We start from the raw sequence: 16,403 nt of genomic DNA, 5'->3' as shown, positions 1-16,403 counted from the left end.
CCGCAGGTGCTGTGCTCAGATCTAAAAATGTGTCGCACCGCATTGAAAGCACCCGGGAGAGGGCAAACCGGGGAGAACCCTGTACAGTACGTTTCCCTGTGCATGTACGTGCACGTGTGCGCGCGTGTCTGTACGTGCATGCGTACGTCCGCTTGCTTCTGCGCGTACGTTTGTGTGCATGCTTACGCGGATGCACGCGTGAGTGCACGGTGCTGTAGTTCTTTTACCGACAGTTGGTCCAGGTCATAGACCGTGGAAGAAGGCCCAATCGAACGTAGCCAGTCCGAGGTCAGAGGTCACAGCTGTCTCCCCTGGACACGCAGATTGTGTGCGCGCGCGCTCCAGATTGTGCTCCTAAGTGAACCCTGTGCCAGCCATGTCTTTGGTTCCTTCAGACTTCTCCTAGCTGGTTGCTCTTTGCATTGGACGAAGACACTGTAGCTACACCACACAATTTATGCCTTTCGACAGTACGGACTCACTGCATCCTTTTTGGATGTGCGTCATTCGCCTAATTTGTGTTATTAGCATTCAATTAAACAATTTAATGTGACTGCACTCATGAGATGGGGTCAAGCTAGCCGGCAAATCCAAGAGGATTATCCTTGTCACCTGCCTCTTCAGAAAAATTAGCCACTTGATAACAATTCAATTCAACCGAAGGGAAGATAGCCAAGGGGGCTTATCAAGCCATAGCCCCACATAACCCCAAGCGGCACTGAAGAAAGAGGAGAACTGGTGGGAAGCGTGTCGACTGTCGACTCGCAGAAACTTCAGATGGATGACGGGGACCCACGTCGGTTAGGATAACTGGTGCGGGGAGACTGACTGGCGTAGACGACGGCCTCGTGTGGAACGAAACGTCTGCGCCTTTGCGTTTTAACTTGTGGAAAGGGAACTATTTTTGGAAGCAAACCGAGCGTGGAGTTTTTCTTTGGGGCTGGCAGTTCCTCAGTTCCTCGGCTTGCTCACTTTGGGTAAAGCGCGTCTTAAAGGCCCCCTTAGTTTTAAGACTTCATAATTGCTCGGTGCGGTGAGCCTTTCTTACAAATTCCGAGAGGCAAATCTGACTCAGATTCGCGGCTGCACCAACGACAGAACATCCGTGCAATTTAATACTGGATATAGCATCGCACCACGGGGAGCCATTAAAGGGGAACACGCCTCTGAGGCGGCTGATTGGCACAGCAGGAAGCGCTCTGAGCGCGCTCTCACCCAACCGCCTGTCTGACTGAAGTTGGCAGTTGGCAGGAAATTGCAGGTATCGGCACCTGTGGGAACAATCAGAGCTCTCTCGGAAGCGCTCCCGCAGAAGGAACGCGGTTAACCAATGAGGACGGTTTGGGTGGCGGGGGGGGGGGCATGTGGGGGGGTTCCCGATCATCCCCGTGAGGAGGGGCGGGACCCGTGATGGATGGGGGTCAGGTGCCGCGCTGGGGTGGGGGGGTCATAAACCCCCGTTGGGGGGGGCAGAATGCCGAGCCACTACTCAATAACGCGCTGCTGCCAGAGCCAATGTGCTTGCCCTCTAGCTGCCACGCCGCAGGCTCGGCCCAACGCTGCGGAAGCGTTGCGGCAATGTTGCAGGAACGTTGCGCTGCCGTTAAAAGGCTTAAAATTCAATATTCAATCTATCGTTCGGAATTTCCTCAATCTGGGAAACTTCACAGTGATGGGCTGTTGCTATGCACAAAAAAGATCGGCGTTGGCATATCATGACTGACAGACTGACAGTCTGAAGCAGTCTGGTGCATGATGGGATGCTTACTGTATGCACAACACTATTACGCATAAATATGAAGTATGCACCAGAGAATAGACCCACCGCTGATCCAGACATCTGATCTCACAGCCCCCACACAGAGCTACATACACGCCTGTCACCCATGAAATACCCACTCACCACAGTCATACTCTACTAATGCTGGGAGTAGTAGGCTGTGCAAGCAAAATCTGCTGTTTTTTTAAAGATATATTCAAATGAAGAACCAAAGAAAACAAATACAGTACTAAGACATTAAGTCTATTTTATTCAGTTGAGATATTTAAACATTTTTAAATACATTTTCGCCTTGAAAAAACAAGGAGGATTACAGGAGGATTTTGTATTGGTAATTTAGAGAGCATGTGCATGAATTGACAGCATGCATTTACATTTTAACCAATGAGTGCAGTGACTGTTTATTGGGCTGTCAATCAGAAGGGAACTTGAACTAAAGACCCACAAAGAATTTTATTTCCCTGTTTAAAAATGATAAAAACAAATCAGAAAGAAACCTTCACCTTGTGGCTTAATGATCACTTCAAATTCAAGGAAGCAAAAAGGAGTGTGCAGGCTTTTTATGACAAGGACCGGAGAACTGAAATTTCTCCTCCAACCCTCTAACCTTTGTATAATACATTTTTTCTCAAAAGATAAATAGAAAACAGATAGAGAAAATCTGTCCACCTTTCTGTGCAAAAACCTTCAGTATTCAGGTGCAGCATTTCGCCGTGTAGTGGTACCAATGCATTTCAAATTCCGAGCAAGGTGCCCGTCTCGTGTTACTATGGCAACCAGCACAGTAGGGGAGATGCCATGTGCTCGAGTGGAAGGCAAATCAATCTGGCAGGATGGAGCTAGGAGCCGGGGAGATTTATCAGAAGTGCTGTGCTACCGTTCGCCCATTAGCTCAAAACAGTGGTTGTGAATGGAGAAGAATGGGGGAGAGGAACCAGAGCACCGAGCAGGGTACAAGCACTCTTCTGTGACAGAGACAGCCGCCGATTGGCCAGCGCAACAACAGGACGGGGCTCAGCCAATCAGAGAGCCAAGCTGGGCCACTCCCCCTTCCCCTCCTCACACACACACACAAAACACTCCTCATCCCATTACAGAACCCTCACTCGTCCTCACCGGAGTGCAAACTGCTCCAGGTCCTGCACCAACAAAGCCCTGTGAATGGCAACGGCCGGGACAGACGCACAGATCCGCCAGGGATGGGTTTAGCGAAACATTCGCAACGTCTCTTTGCGTCTTTCCGTTTGGCTGTGCCGCGCTTTATCGCGAAAGTCATCAGGTCAGAGGGAAAGGGCACTTTCCTCCAGTTACTACACGCAGCCAATCAGCAGGCCATCTATCGTGAGGCCAGAGGCCTGGGCTGTACGCACGACGCTTGCCCGCTCGCTGTTATTGTCCGAACACCGAGGCCGAACGCCTTTCGCTGATATCCGGTAGCGCGGGGCCGCTAACAGGGCTACAGCAGGCGTGGGCGATACTGAACGTGACAGGTGCAGACGCATGAAGCCTGATACCGCGAGCGGAATCCGCACGCGCTCGCCGCACGTTTGACGGGGGGGTGTGAATGGGCCGGGGCGGGGACAGCCGTGGGGGTGGGGGAGAGGGTTCGAGAGCTGCCTGCCCGTGTTCCTCCGTCTCTTGCGTAGAGCGCCTCAGGCGCAGGAAGGAGGCACAGACGGCCTGCCACTCACCCAGCCGGTGGGCCGGACCGTGAGAACAGAGACGGGGCCACACACAACCCCGTCTCTCACCCCCAACACTGTCCGCACACTGTCTACAGAGCCTCACCCCTCTCCAGCCCAGACACAGGACGCTGGTCCGCAGCTTACGCTGTCCCCAAGGGACTGTGAGGGACGCCGAGCGACAAAGCAAACAGATATCTGATTTTGGCCACTGGGGGGGGTGGCGGGGGCATTTCACATCACAGCCGGGGGAGGGACAAGGGGGGGGGGGGGGGTGTTTCACGTGGAGGCGTGGTGCTCTCCTTACCTTTCGCCCCCCGCAGCACGAACCCGAAGCCCTCGTTCTCCTTCTTCTGCAGGACGGCGTTCTTCTCCTCGATGATGTAATCGCTGCGGGAGAGGAACACGGGGTCAGAGAGGGGCAACATGGCGGGGGGGGGGGGGGGGGGGGGGCGAGGTGGTGCTGCTGGTAGGGCGCTGGGCGAGTCTGGGATGCCCACGCATCAGATGACTGCGACCGGGCCGCCGCACGCCCACGCCCCTCCCACACTCTGCCGCCCCCGCCTCCGCTTCCAACAGCCGGCCAATCAGAGAACATCTCCAGGGTTACCACAGGAACAGGAAAGGTCTTCAAGGTGAAAGCCCTCATTCAGCTCCCTACAGCCAACCGCCTTCTGATCTCCACTGATGCATTAAAATGGAAGCAAGCTCTTTATATGCTATTTAAAAAAACAACACAAAAACAAAACACTCATTCACTCACAGTCTCTAGTCTTCCTGCAATGCATTTTAACAGTGAAGAAAAAAAATACACAGAAAGACATCTGAGGTCATCTACTGGAGAAACAAAATCACAGGCAATCAAGGCCAGCCCCCATCTAAACCTATGTGAAGAGACAATGCCCCTGTTCATGCTGCCACACGATTTCTGCAAAAAGATATAATGAACGTGCTCGGACTGGTAGAGATAGAGAGAGGGAAAAAAAGTGAGAGAGAGAGAAAGAGAAATATGGAGAGATTAAGAGAAAGAGGGGGAAGAAAGAAATAAGAAGAGACGGGATGAGAATGCTTAGGTGTTTGGGTGGTTCTCTGGCTGTGTAAGTCAGTAAATGACCACGATATTAGATCTCTTCAGTAACGTGCTGGAGAACAGGTGCACAGCTGCAGCCTTTTCAGTTATAATCTATTTGTGCATGAAACACCAGCATATCTGCAATTTGACGCGAACATTTTGACCTACGCAATAAAAAGCTGAATACTTTTCACATAAGTGTATTACTGCCACTAAGACAAACTATTGTCAAAGACAGAAAATAACCAAAATACAAAAAAAGAGAACAAAATCACACAATGCAAGCGTGGTAATGCTTGAAGTTTCAGAAAGCAGTCTCCTACAAATAGCTTTTTCTTCAAAGTTCCGGATCGTTTCTCCTCTTCGTTGATATTCCACGTTCACCAGGAGGCCAGGAGGAAATCTCTCATTAAGATGCACAGTGCCGAACGCTGCCTAAGGATAATCAGCATGCTCGGGCTGCAGCACACCTTATTGGGCTGCGGTTAGACTTCCGTGAATTGCGGCGTTCCCAGGAATGTGTGCGTGCGATTAACCTGCTTCCATTGCTATTCGTCACAAAAGCCTCTCCATTGAATGTTCTGTTTGATTAACTCGCGACACATCAAGAGTGACAGTAACCAAATTAGACCGTGATGAACCAACAGCGCCGCTTAGGGATGATTCAATTGCGAAGGTGCAGTGGCACGGGGGCGACTGAGTCCTGTTCTCCCCGAGGGGATAACCATCTGACACTCTGTGACAAAATGGCCGACCTTCCCGTCCTCTCTCAGACCGTCGCGCTGTCTGTCTGAAGTCCTCTTTTTTTTGTTTTGGCTGTGTAAAAGTGCTGTCACTTCTACATGGTGAAACAAAAACCTATAAAAGTATTCTTTAATAAAAGTGTTAAATATTAGTGATCTAACATCTTTGAAGGTCAACAGGTCTGAGTTCACAGCTGCGTTCCTCAGCCAAATTTTTACCATGGCCTTTGACCTTTGACCCTTCACCCCATCAACACCCTGTCTCTTGTTGGCAGCTAACTTCAAGGACATAGCCCTTAGTACTCAACATCGATCACATCTCACTCGGTGGTTACTTCATCTCAGGGTTAAATTTGTTTCAAAGTCAAGAGAACCTCAAGAGCGCATGTATATCATATACAGACCTCAGGAAAGCATTAGTGACTGAAGAGCCATGGCAGTGGCCCAGACAGGTGGCAGTGATTTCATTTCTAGTTTTGGAAGCAGAAGACAATCCACCTTCTTGAGGGATGTGAAGTCTCCAAATGGCCTATAAGCTGATTAAATCCATTTACCCCGGTGAATACCAAGACTGACTACAGGGAAAGAAGAATTGCTCATAACAATTAAGCTGACATCTTGGAAGCGGGCAGATGAGGAAGTCTAAGACGTCTCATCCATTTGAGTGACAGGGAGCAGAAAGCCCAGTTTCTGAACTGAAAGGAGTATGATGACCCAGTTGGGACTGTGACTGAGCAAAGCAAAGATCAATGGGCCCTTTACAGAGAGCCTGCCAGAGAGGCGGACGGCGGAGCCAAAATGAAGTCACTCATTTCCTTCTGTTTCCCAATGGCTTGACATAAATCACTCAGGGGACTTTAATGCCTGAGCTTCTGGAGAATTCCTTCCCTGTACTGGCCAAACTGCAAAGAATTAGATGATTAACGGTAATGCACTGGTGAAGGAAACATTGTACAAATGGTCAGAGGCAGAATGTGTCTTGTTTGTAGACAGAGAGAAGCTGATCAGTATCGTTAAAACCTTCTCTGATCATTCGCTTAACCTCCTGACTATTGTGCATTCCTTCCGCAAATGATGTCTCTCTCTGCTGGTAGTAAGAGAAAAAACAAAGATGAAAATGAACGGCGCCTTTAAAAACTGGTTCTTTATTGTCCGTGGGAGACGTGTGCATCCTTAAATGACATCACGCACCACGCGCTCCCCCTGACAGGGTATCTGAACATGCTACTGCTCCGTGAGGCGTTTTCGACAGATTTTCACACAAACGATTAAACAAACGACTGCGACTTGGGGCCGTTGACTGACAGGCGTAGTTTTGGAGGACAGAGGCGCGGATTCCTTTCGCCGCGAATCTATTAATTAAACAAACGGCGGTGCCGGCGAGCGAGAGACCCATTCGTGAGAAACGGTCGTCTGCGGACGAGCGCATACGCGGGAGCGGCACGTCAGCGGGCTGTTTGACATTCAGCGCACGCGCGCCCTATCCCCAGGTGAACGGGCAGTGCGCTCAGCCGTCCCGTCTGCCTGCTCGCAGCAAAACTCGCGACTCAGCAGAAATCCCCGCGTATAACACGCCTTGCGTCCTCTGAGCGAGGGCGTTTTCATTGAACCGCGATGTCACCGGCGTTTCAGTTATCAAAGGAGCGGGTTAAATTGCTTTGTAAAGTTATTAAACCCCATCTGATATACGAACGAGGAAAGAATAAAAAACCAAACTGAATTTACAATCATGGCACAGCTGGCTCGTTTCGTTACAAAAAAAAAAGTGAAATGGCTTTATCTAGGCCTTTGCCCCTTCATTTGTTTTAATAAGCTTGCCCGCTTTTTCGCGACAGCCAGACCGCCGCGGCGCAAGAGCTTGCAAATGGATTTCGACTCGATTCTATTCATGGTGACAATGGCTAGAATATGCAGTCTGCTTCGGCTTCATAACCAATTGAGGCCAATTGAGATGCAAGGGATGCGCGTGAAATCTATTTAAAATAAAGCTAATTGCGCACCTAGCTTGAGCCTCCACTCAGTTTACGCGAGGGAGAGTCAACACATTGGTGTCTGCATTTCATCAAATCGGAAAAAGGTCGCCGAAGAACTGGGACTCTTGGTGATTAGACTGACCGTGCGGAGTCTGCGGCTTGTAGCTAGTGACGTCGCCTGTTGCATAGCCGTTTCTGTGTCTCTCAGAGCAGGGAACAAAACGCACTTAAATCTCCCTCGACTGTTATACTGACATTATGATTATGATTTAACACATGCCCATACCACTGATTACTGACACCTGACAAGAGCCCCATTGCTAACCCATAACCATTTCTGATCCAGAGCTTGTGATTCAATTCTGAGGCTGTGTTGCATTTGTGTCTGTGCGTGTGCGTGTGTGTATGTGTGTGTGTGTGCGAGCACAAGCCCCCTTGGTAATCTGCCCCCTCCTCCCCCACACTGCAGCCCACACATACACATACATCCACGCAGAACCAGGAATAAAACACCCATGATGCACTGGCTCATAAGCTGGCTGAAAAACAAAAGAAGCTTTCTAACTCTAGAGTATTCTATATGGATTCTATTTATTTTTTACTGGCAGAAATGGGTCTAAAACTAACGTATCAAAGGAACTCATGCAACCATTAGTGACTGTGCATCCATACTAGAACACATTCCTACTGCAAATCGGCATTCCGCTCTGTATTAGCAGTGGGCAGTAGTAGTGTTGGTGTGTAAAAACAACCCTATTTTATCAGCATAAGTCCTGCCTGGCAGAGACAGTGCGGACATTGCATCGTCCAAGGGTCGGTATGAATGCTTTTCCTGAAGAGAAGCTCTAACTGCAAGAGCTAGGTCTGTGCATCGATGCCCATACGAGACGCATCATCTATCACTGTGTTCTGGCATTAGCATATAAAGAAGGTACTTGCAGAATGTCCTAGACTTGCATACAAATGAACGGCTCCTTACATTAGTTTCAAACCAGTAAAACCAGGAGCCAGTGTTGCCCACAACTTCTACCACGTTAAAGACTTTGGCTCGGGACAAATGAACACAACACAGGCTGTGCGATTTTATTCTGAGTGCTCCATCAGAAGCAGATTGCGTGGTTGACCACCTTCACCAAACAGGACGCAGGACCAGATGCAAAAAGAAAATCCTCTCAAGTGTGCAATGACTGCTTGGCCACTAGATGGCAGCAGAGTCACAGTGTAAAGTTCCAGTGCCACAGCCGCAGCCCGAGCAAGTGGAGGGAATTTTGTGGGTTTTGGACTGTTCAGATTTCTACTCTGAGTCCAGAAAAGGGGCAGCATGGCATGGGGACACCGGGGGGGGGGGGGGGGGGGTGCCTAACTGACAGAGCAGATACAGGTAAGGCAGTGCAGCGTTGGCGGACGTACCTGTAGGAGGTGAAGTTGTCATAGGAGCCCACCGTGTAATGCCTGAACAGCCTCTTGGTCCGGTCCTCCCTCGTCTCTGCACAGAAACACAACAACCAGGTTCGTATGAACAAAGAAGGTTTTTTTTTTTTTTAGCACACATTTCATAATAAAAAATAAAAACCTCCTGGTCACACACAGGAAATCTAAGACACCACACACAGCCACACGTTAACACACACAGGGCGTCTACAAACCCAAAGGAAAGCGTCTTGTTAGCGCTCAGGGTGTCTAAAAACATCAGGAAGCCTCGTGTTAACACCCAGGGCCTCTACACTCCGCTGTGGGCAGCAGATGTGTGGAGTGGTGACCGTATCTCATCCCGGGGCTTCTGTGTTCAACTCCCAACCAGGGCTACAGCTACAGCTGCAACCCTCAAGGAACGTGCCCAGTGCATCAGTGTAGCTGGGCTATAATAAGTGGTACATAAAGCTGTGAAACCCTGTGGAAGAACTTTATCTGAGCAAGTGAATATCCCCACTGAGAAACCAATCCACATGAAAGGCAGAGGGGCAAAGGCTTAAGTTGTATTTCTCTGCTATTTCCTCAATGACACAGTCTAGGGAAATTACATTTATACACTGTATGTAGGCTGAGTCTCCATCCTTGGTGATAGTATCCAAGCAACGTGTGCTCAGAGTGTTCAGGGGGCCTCGTGTTAAGCCCAGCCAATCACGACGTGTGCTCAGAGTGTTCAGGGGGCCTTGTGTTAAGCCCAGCCAATCACAACGTGTGCTCAGAGTGATCAGGGGGCCTTGTGTTAAGCCCAGCCAATCACAACGTGTGCTCAGAGTGTTCAGGGGGGCCTCGTGTTAAGCCCAGCCAATCACGCAGTGTGCTCAGAGTGTTCAGGGGGCTTCGTGTTAAGCCCAGCCAATCACAACGTGTGCTCAGAGTGATCAGGGGGCCTTGTGTTAAGTTCGGCCAATCACAACGTGTGCTCAGAGTGTTCAGGGGGGCCTCGTGTTAAGCCCGGCCAATCACATACAGGCAGCACTCTGCTCAGGCAGCAGCGCTGACCCAATTACCCGCAATGATCAATGGCTGCAGGGCTACAGTCAGATTAAATACTCACAGTAAAAGGTCCAGAGCTGCTTCACCTCTATCAGAGTACAGCACATACGAGTCTATTTGGGACCATATGTACTCTTTAGGAGTTGAATTAGCGCTGAACATTTTACCCTGCTCTCTTACTGAGTCATCAGTGATGAAAGCGCAGCGCAGGAGATCATGCTTTACTGTACGTACAGTAGCTTCCTTACAGCAGTCAGTGAGTGTGATGTCATCGGATGACCAATACAGATGACTAATACCCCTCTTCTTTACTCTAACTCTTACGCCCGGTTATTTGTGAATGGACTGTGGTAGGTGAACATCACTACTCAACCGAGCCATCGGCTGATTCGGCCAGAGCCGAGCTTGACTCTCACGGCCTGCCTGAACTAACGCGCTGCTCGATTGTCCTTACGATCACAGGTTAAAACAGCACCAGCCACAGTCAAATTACGACTCCATCTTATTTGCTATGAACAGAAAATGGCACAGCACACAAACAAACAATATAAACTTAAAAGCTTCCGGTCCTTCCAGACAGGGCAACTTTACAGTTCCACTTTTTGATTAATGACATATCGGCCGGGAAAGAAATAAATGTTTATGTTTTGTTTTTTTTTCTTCTTCCCCCCGAATGCATACAGTAACAACAGGAATGATTCATTTATGAGGTTGTGGATTATTGATGCCCACTGTTGCCAACATTAATTTCCCCTCTGCCCATTACTAGGAAATACCAACAGCTCAATATCTAGCGTCACTAAACAGAAATTAAGTTAAAACACAAGTGGTGCTTTATTACGCAGAAGTGACCCCAAGTGCTGCATGTTTCAGCACCCTCTGTCAATCAAGAGGCTTCAGTGCACCGACATTTTAATAATTCATATAAACGCATACATCTCCTCCACTATAGTAAACTAATTATGCCACAGACAGCACCATAAGCACTTCTAATGCACACTCTCCTCTTTTCAGCCTAATTTCAGAACGTGTTTTGCAGTATTTTGAAATGCACTTCATATATTAGTATGTATAATGCACTAGTATATTGTAAAGTGTCAAAAACATCAAATCACAGCAGCTTATTTAAATTTCGAGGCACAGTTATGTCAATCAACACCCAGTGATTTCTCGATGCATGTGCATCGGTTGCTGCGAGATAACTGCAAGTTGAATTTGACGACGGTTTTATAACAGCCTGTCACTCCGTAATGACAATATACCATAGTACAGCTTTACATCGTTACGAAAAAAATACTGCCAATAAAACCAGATGCGCTCATCCATATGTTCAACATATTTCGATGTTTTATTGATGCAGATTCGTACCGAAATGTTTTTCTCGTCCTCGCGTAACGTCCTCATAGTGCAGGTACCCGTTATCAGCCATGACCCTCGCAGAGGCATGACGGGGTGGAAACAGCTGAACTGCTGCTTTTAATAATCGTCATGGTAATTAACATGCGGGGAATTTTCGGCGAAAGGCACACGGTAATCACTTCGAGTTAATGTTGGGAAATTGCGAGAGGAACGACCAATTACAGCTCCGCGATCGCACGCGCAAAGCACCCGCGGGAAAGAGGGAACATTAGTCATTTCGGAAAGGCCAGAAGCCGCACGGCCAATTTCCATTTCCTTCCCTGCCATGGGGGGGGGGGGGGGGGGGGGATGCATTGTTAATCACAGTCAAATAAAACCTCTGTTCAACATTTTGATTCCAGAATGACGTTCAGTTTTAAAAAAATGTATTTAAAAAAGGCCCCATAAAAATCTTAATGAGTTAACATCTAATCCATATTGGTTGATCTGGGAATCATTAACTGAACCTAAATGGTTGAAGGAAACCACTATCCTAATATTTATGTAGCACAACAATTCTTAAAAACATAAATCCAAAAAGACGTCCACACAGAACATGCGTTCATGTAGTACCTCCACAAAATAGAAAGCCAGGCACCTTTAGCTTGTGAGAAAAAAACAAAAAAACAATATGCTGGTAAGAATGAGAAAAACTCTCTTAAAAATATCATCTTAATATGATCAACTTGGCAAACATGACGCTGGGGTGATCCTGTCGATCCACACTTGAGGCATAACTGCCCGCTTTGATTTTAACAGGGCAGTAGCCCCACAGAACAGAACGTCTCATTATAAGGTCATGTGATACAGACAGTTTATGATATTAAAGCAGCAAAGGCAGCCTACATTCCTGCTGTGGACACGTCGCCCTGTAAGCTCTACGGAACAGGCTCTCGGACCCGAGGAGCTCTGATCAGTCTCTTCTTTTGAACGTGAAACCACAGCACAGAGATCCCACAAAGCCATCACGATTCTCACAGACGACTTTGTGCTCGAGAACCATTAGAGGTTCATCGGCATCTCCGTACGAATGACTCGTTACACCAGACGGCTGCTTTGGCGCCCCCTAGTCCCACGGGGGACCAATGTCATCTTTAAACACACCGGCTGCAGACGAGAGAGGACTTTGCAGGGGGGTGTCAAACCACAAGCTAACAGCTGTCAACCAAACAAGGAACAGGGGACAACAGTAATTACACAACAAAAAGCACAGATTCGTCTTTCGCCGGTGGCGAGCAGGAACTGGAGCCCTTGAATGAAGTCTTTGGATTTTTAGTATATCCAGGAAAGTACAATAATGACCCTGACTAATTCCACCGTGAAATACCTCCATCAAGATTCTGAGAACCTCTCATTTAGCCCGGAATCTTTCTTTTAAATACTTCAACAGACCGTACGTGTGTTCTAATTTAATGCAGCTTAGCTTTTTGTGCGCAAATAAAAAAAACCAATCACAGACATCAAGGCAGCACTTTTTAATTAAGTAAGCATTACAAATCTAATTACATTTTTTTTACTATGTGTAAGTACCATATGTATACATCTAATCACGGTGCTATAAATATAGAATGAAGGCTTTCCGGTTATTGTAATCAGCCATATTATCTTAATGATCGTCATCCCGCCCCGAACCATAAACTCAGATCTGCCCCACTGCTGGCCCTAATCCAGCCCCCACTCCCCACCCCCCTTCGACAGAAAAATACCCAAGGTTTAATCAGCTCTGGGGGAATATGCTTTAAACTGAGAGTGCATTTTTTGTCAATCTTGGACTCACAGTGCTAAAGTCCTGAAGCTCTTTCAGGAAGTGTCACAGTGTTAAAGTCCTGAAGCTCTCTAAGGAAGTGTCAGTGTTAAAGTTCTGAAGCTCTTTAAGGAAGCATCACCCTTCTAACATCCTGAAGCTCTTTAAGGAAGTGTCACAGTGCTATAGTCCTGAATCTCTTTAAGGAAGTATCACAGTGCTATAGTCCTGAATCTCTTTAAGGAAGTGTCACAGTGCTATAGTCCTGAATCTCTTTAAGGAAGTGTCACAGTGTTAAAGTTCTGAAGCTCTTTAAGGAAGCATCACCCTTCTAACATCCTGAAGCTCTTTAAGGAAGTGTCACAGTGCTATAGTCCTGAATCTCTTTAAGGAAGTATCACAGTGCTATAGTCCTGAAGCTCTTTAAGGAAGTATCACAGTGCTATAGTCCTGAATCTCTTTAAGGAAGTATCACAGTGCTATAGTCCTGAATCTCTTTAAGGAAGTATCACAGTGCTATAGTCCTGAATCTCTTTAAGGAAGTATCACAGTGCTACAGTCCTGAAGCTCTTCAAGGAAGTATCACAGTGCTATAGTCCTGAATCTCTTTAAGGAAGCGCTAACATACTGAAGCTGTTTACAGACGTGTGAGACAGGATAGAGACCTCACGCAGAGAGGGCGGAGCCACAGGAAGTCTCTCGCCTGGCAGGAAGTCCAGGCCCCACGGGGTCTGATCAACACAGCCTCACCACAGCGCTGCAGCTCACATCCAGAACGCACTCACAAATCACGCCCATCTGCGCAGCCGTGCCCATGAACCTCATTACGCCTGCACTGAATTATACGTGTTCCTGCGCAAGCATTTTCCGCAAGCAGACCCACATATGACTTATTGCGGTGAATTAAGTTTACGAGCGGACTAGATTTTTCAATGCGGTAAGCCTCGCGTGACAAGATTTGCTCACGCAGCGTGTGGCAGCAGCGCTTAACGACATAATTACACATGTAACAGGCGAACGTAACCGTAAATATCACACGGCCTCATAGTTCAAAGTAATTCCACGCATTCGCCATTACTTTTGTAAATAGTGTTTTTTTTTTTTTTTTTTTAGGTGCAAATGGAAAGCAAATAAAACGTGTGGGTGGTAAACGAGGAGGAAATAAATAAATTAGGCGGGTCACAGAAACAACTTGGCCTCAGACTCGGCAATGCGGAGTGGACTGCGTTGCCGGGGAAACGCAATTCAAACTAACCCAGCGGAAGCCTCAGGAAAAGCACTCTGAAGTAATGCTGAGCAGCTCGCTCGGTTCACAAACTTTCTACAGTAACGACAGAGAGAGAGAGTGAAGGAGAGAGAGAAAATCAAAACCTCTTCAGGAAAAATTAAAACATTTCTATTTGCATTTAGTTTTTTAGGGTTGAATGCACTGCATTTCAAAAATTGAGCAAGGGTTCAACGGCAGTGTCCAACGTGGGACCTTTCAGTCACAGGACCAGCTCCTTACCCATCACACTACATTGCCGCCTACACTTCAGCATCAAACTGAAGAAAATTTGGCAGAAAATTTGATGCGGTAAGGCAAGCTGTGGTCAGGGAACCACAGCAATGAGAGCGCAGAAGAGTCCTCATCTGAGCCCCATGTGCCTTAGCGTAGGCTACTGAAGCAAACTGGACCACTCTTTCATGCTTTGATTGGGTGCAAAAACATATTTAAAACTGAAGATGCAAAGGGCATGCATGAATATTTAATGTGCTCTCTGGGCTGGTGTGTTGAACGCAGTTGTAGTCAGAGCTAGGTCACTCGATCGAAGGTCGGTAAGGTCTTCTGAGTAAGATGACTAATATTTTTTTCCCCTCAAAATGCTTATTCAGCTTGGAGTTGGTTCATAATTATTCCAGTCCCACCATTGCCAAAATGATATTTTTTGCTCAAGCAAATTCTTTTTTTCATATGTATTGCCAAGAAAACAATGCAACAAACCCTCTGCTTTTGCAAACTCTGCATTATCTGGACTACTGGGAGTTTGGGAGAGTGCTCACTGGGATGGTCAGCATTTGACCAGGGGCTGAATTACTGCCCCAAATCCAAAGTCCATCTTCTGCTTTGTTAGCTCATTAGCATTACCCTGTTCTCGGTGGGAGTAAGCTGCTGATGGATTTAAAGATGTATTTTTATAGCCGCGAGCGGTGCTGACTCACGCATGACAAACTCTCCAACGGTTCCCTTTTCTTTCGGGGATGCCTGCTCGGAACTTCCCCGTCGCCCGCACCCCTCCCTTCAGCTGTCAGATTTAGCAAAACCACACCCCACTTGGCTAAAGACAATCACGCCCACGTCCCCGGCAGAGTTGCTACCCGCCGGAGACTAGCGTAGTTTAATACCACACCGTGCGCAGCCACGCTAAACTGAAAACGAAACACATCGCGAACGAGAGAAGAACGCCGCAGGCATCCTGACGGGACACTCTCGAGACTAGCGAGTTTATTATTTACACAGCAGCGTGCCAACTGACCACCTTTGTCAATGCGAAGAAACGAGCAAACGGCAGGCTGTATGAATGCGCCAATCGGCGCTGGGAGACGATGGATTTGGCAAGTAGGTCAAAAGCGACTGGAAGTAGTGCTCTCTCAACTGTCGGAAATAAGAGCTCGCTGGCAGGTGTAATGACTTGATCTGCGCATTAAAAGGAGTAGTTTTTCATTCCGCTCGCTCGTCGAGTGCTTCACACACAGCAGTCTGTTAGAAGTCTGACCCAATTTTATGAAACCGAAGAAGCGTCACTGATTACATTATGTTCTGTTCGATGTGTGTTTATTTGAAAGTAATTAAATGAAGTGGCCATTTGTAAAGCAGCAGAACGGTTATTCAGCTGGCAGCCAGCTCCACAAAAACATAAAATAAAATAAATACATAAGACATACATTAAAAAAAAAACCTTCCACAAAACGTAATTATATAGTAGTGTCAATCAGTCAATCATAAAGACTTCATATTTTATTTCACTTTGGGGCGAAGGAAAAATATTTTAACTTCTAAACGTTAAAAATGTGTCATTTAAAAAAAAGTGTTATTTTAGTTCCAGCTTTACTGTCATTCAAATCTTGTGCGCTGTATTTTTAGTTTATTTTCAGGAGATTACATTATTCGCACTAAGCTCACCACAACAAAAAGCCGAACAGGTGACTTTTATAACCTGTCAGCCAGCGCCACAACAATGACTTCAGAGTATTTCACATCGGGCAAGGGAGACAAGAGAGGCATGAGCTGATGAGAGAAAAGAAGGGATGAGGAAGTGAGAAGAAGAAAGAGAGGGAGAAATGGAAAAAGAAGGGAGAGGAAGCAAGAAAAGGAAAGAGAGGGAGAAATGGATGGTCGGACGGTATAAACGGTCAGCAGTGAAAATATTTTTTCTGGAGAACGTTTGAATATCTTTTCTACATAAATCCTTTATGACCACTGTTTGGTCACTTTATCCTTTGAAGCAACATGAAATGAAGAAAGCTATCTATTTTCATCACAATCCTTTCTCATGAACACCAAAGGA

The 16,403-nt window shown here is 47.2% G+C and overlaps 1 protein-coding gene across 2 annotated transcripts in view; it reads right to left on the bottom strand.

The window, feature by feature from the left end:
• The window catches only part of LOC118231030 (SH3 and multiple ankyrin repeat domains protein 3-like), a 155,629-nt gene that overhangs the window by 20,893 nt on the left and 118,333 nt on the right, over window positions 1-16,403 (bottom strand). For both annotated transcript variants that reach the window (XM_035424445.1, XM_035424446.1), the window contains exons 11-12: window positions 8,661-8,736; window positions 3,770-3,852 (exon numbers count right to left, since the gene is read on the bottom strand). In XM_035424445.1, coding sequence (XP_035280336.1) covers window positions 3,770-3,852; window positions 8,661-8,736 — 159 coding nt within the window. The remainder of the gene's footprint in view (window positions 1-3,769; window positions 3,853-8,660; window positions 8,737-16,403) is intronic.

The sequence above is a fragment of the Anguilla anguilla genome, chromosome 7 (assembly GCF_013347855.1).
Source record: "Anguilla anguilla isolate fAngAng1 chromosome 7, fAngAng1.pri, whole genome shotgun sequence".
In the NCBI taxonomy this organism is placed as follows: Eukaryota; Metazoa; Chordata; class Actinopteri; order Anguilliformes; family Anguillidae; genus Anguilla; species Anguilla anguilla.
Note: the sequence above shows the minus strand (reverse complement) of the source record. Positions and strands in the feature narration are given on the sequence as shown.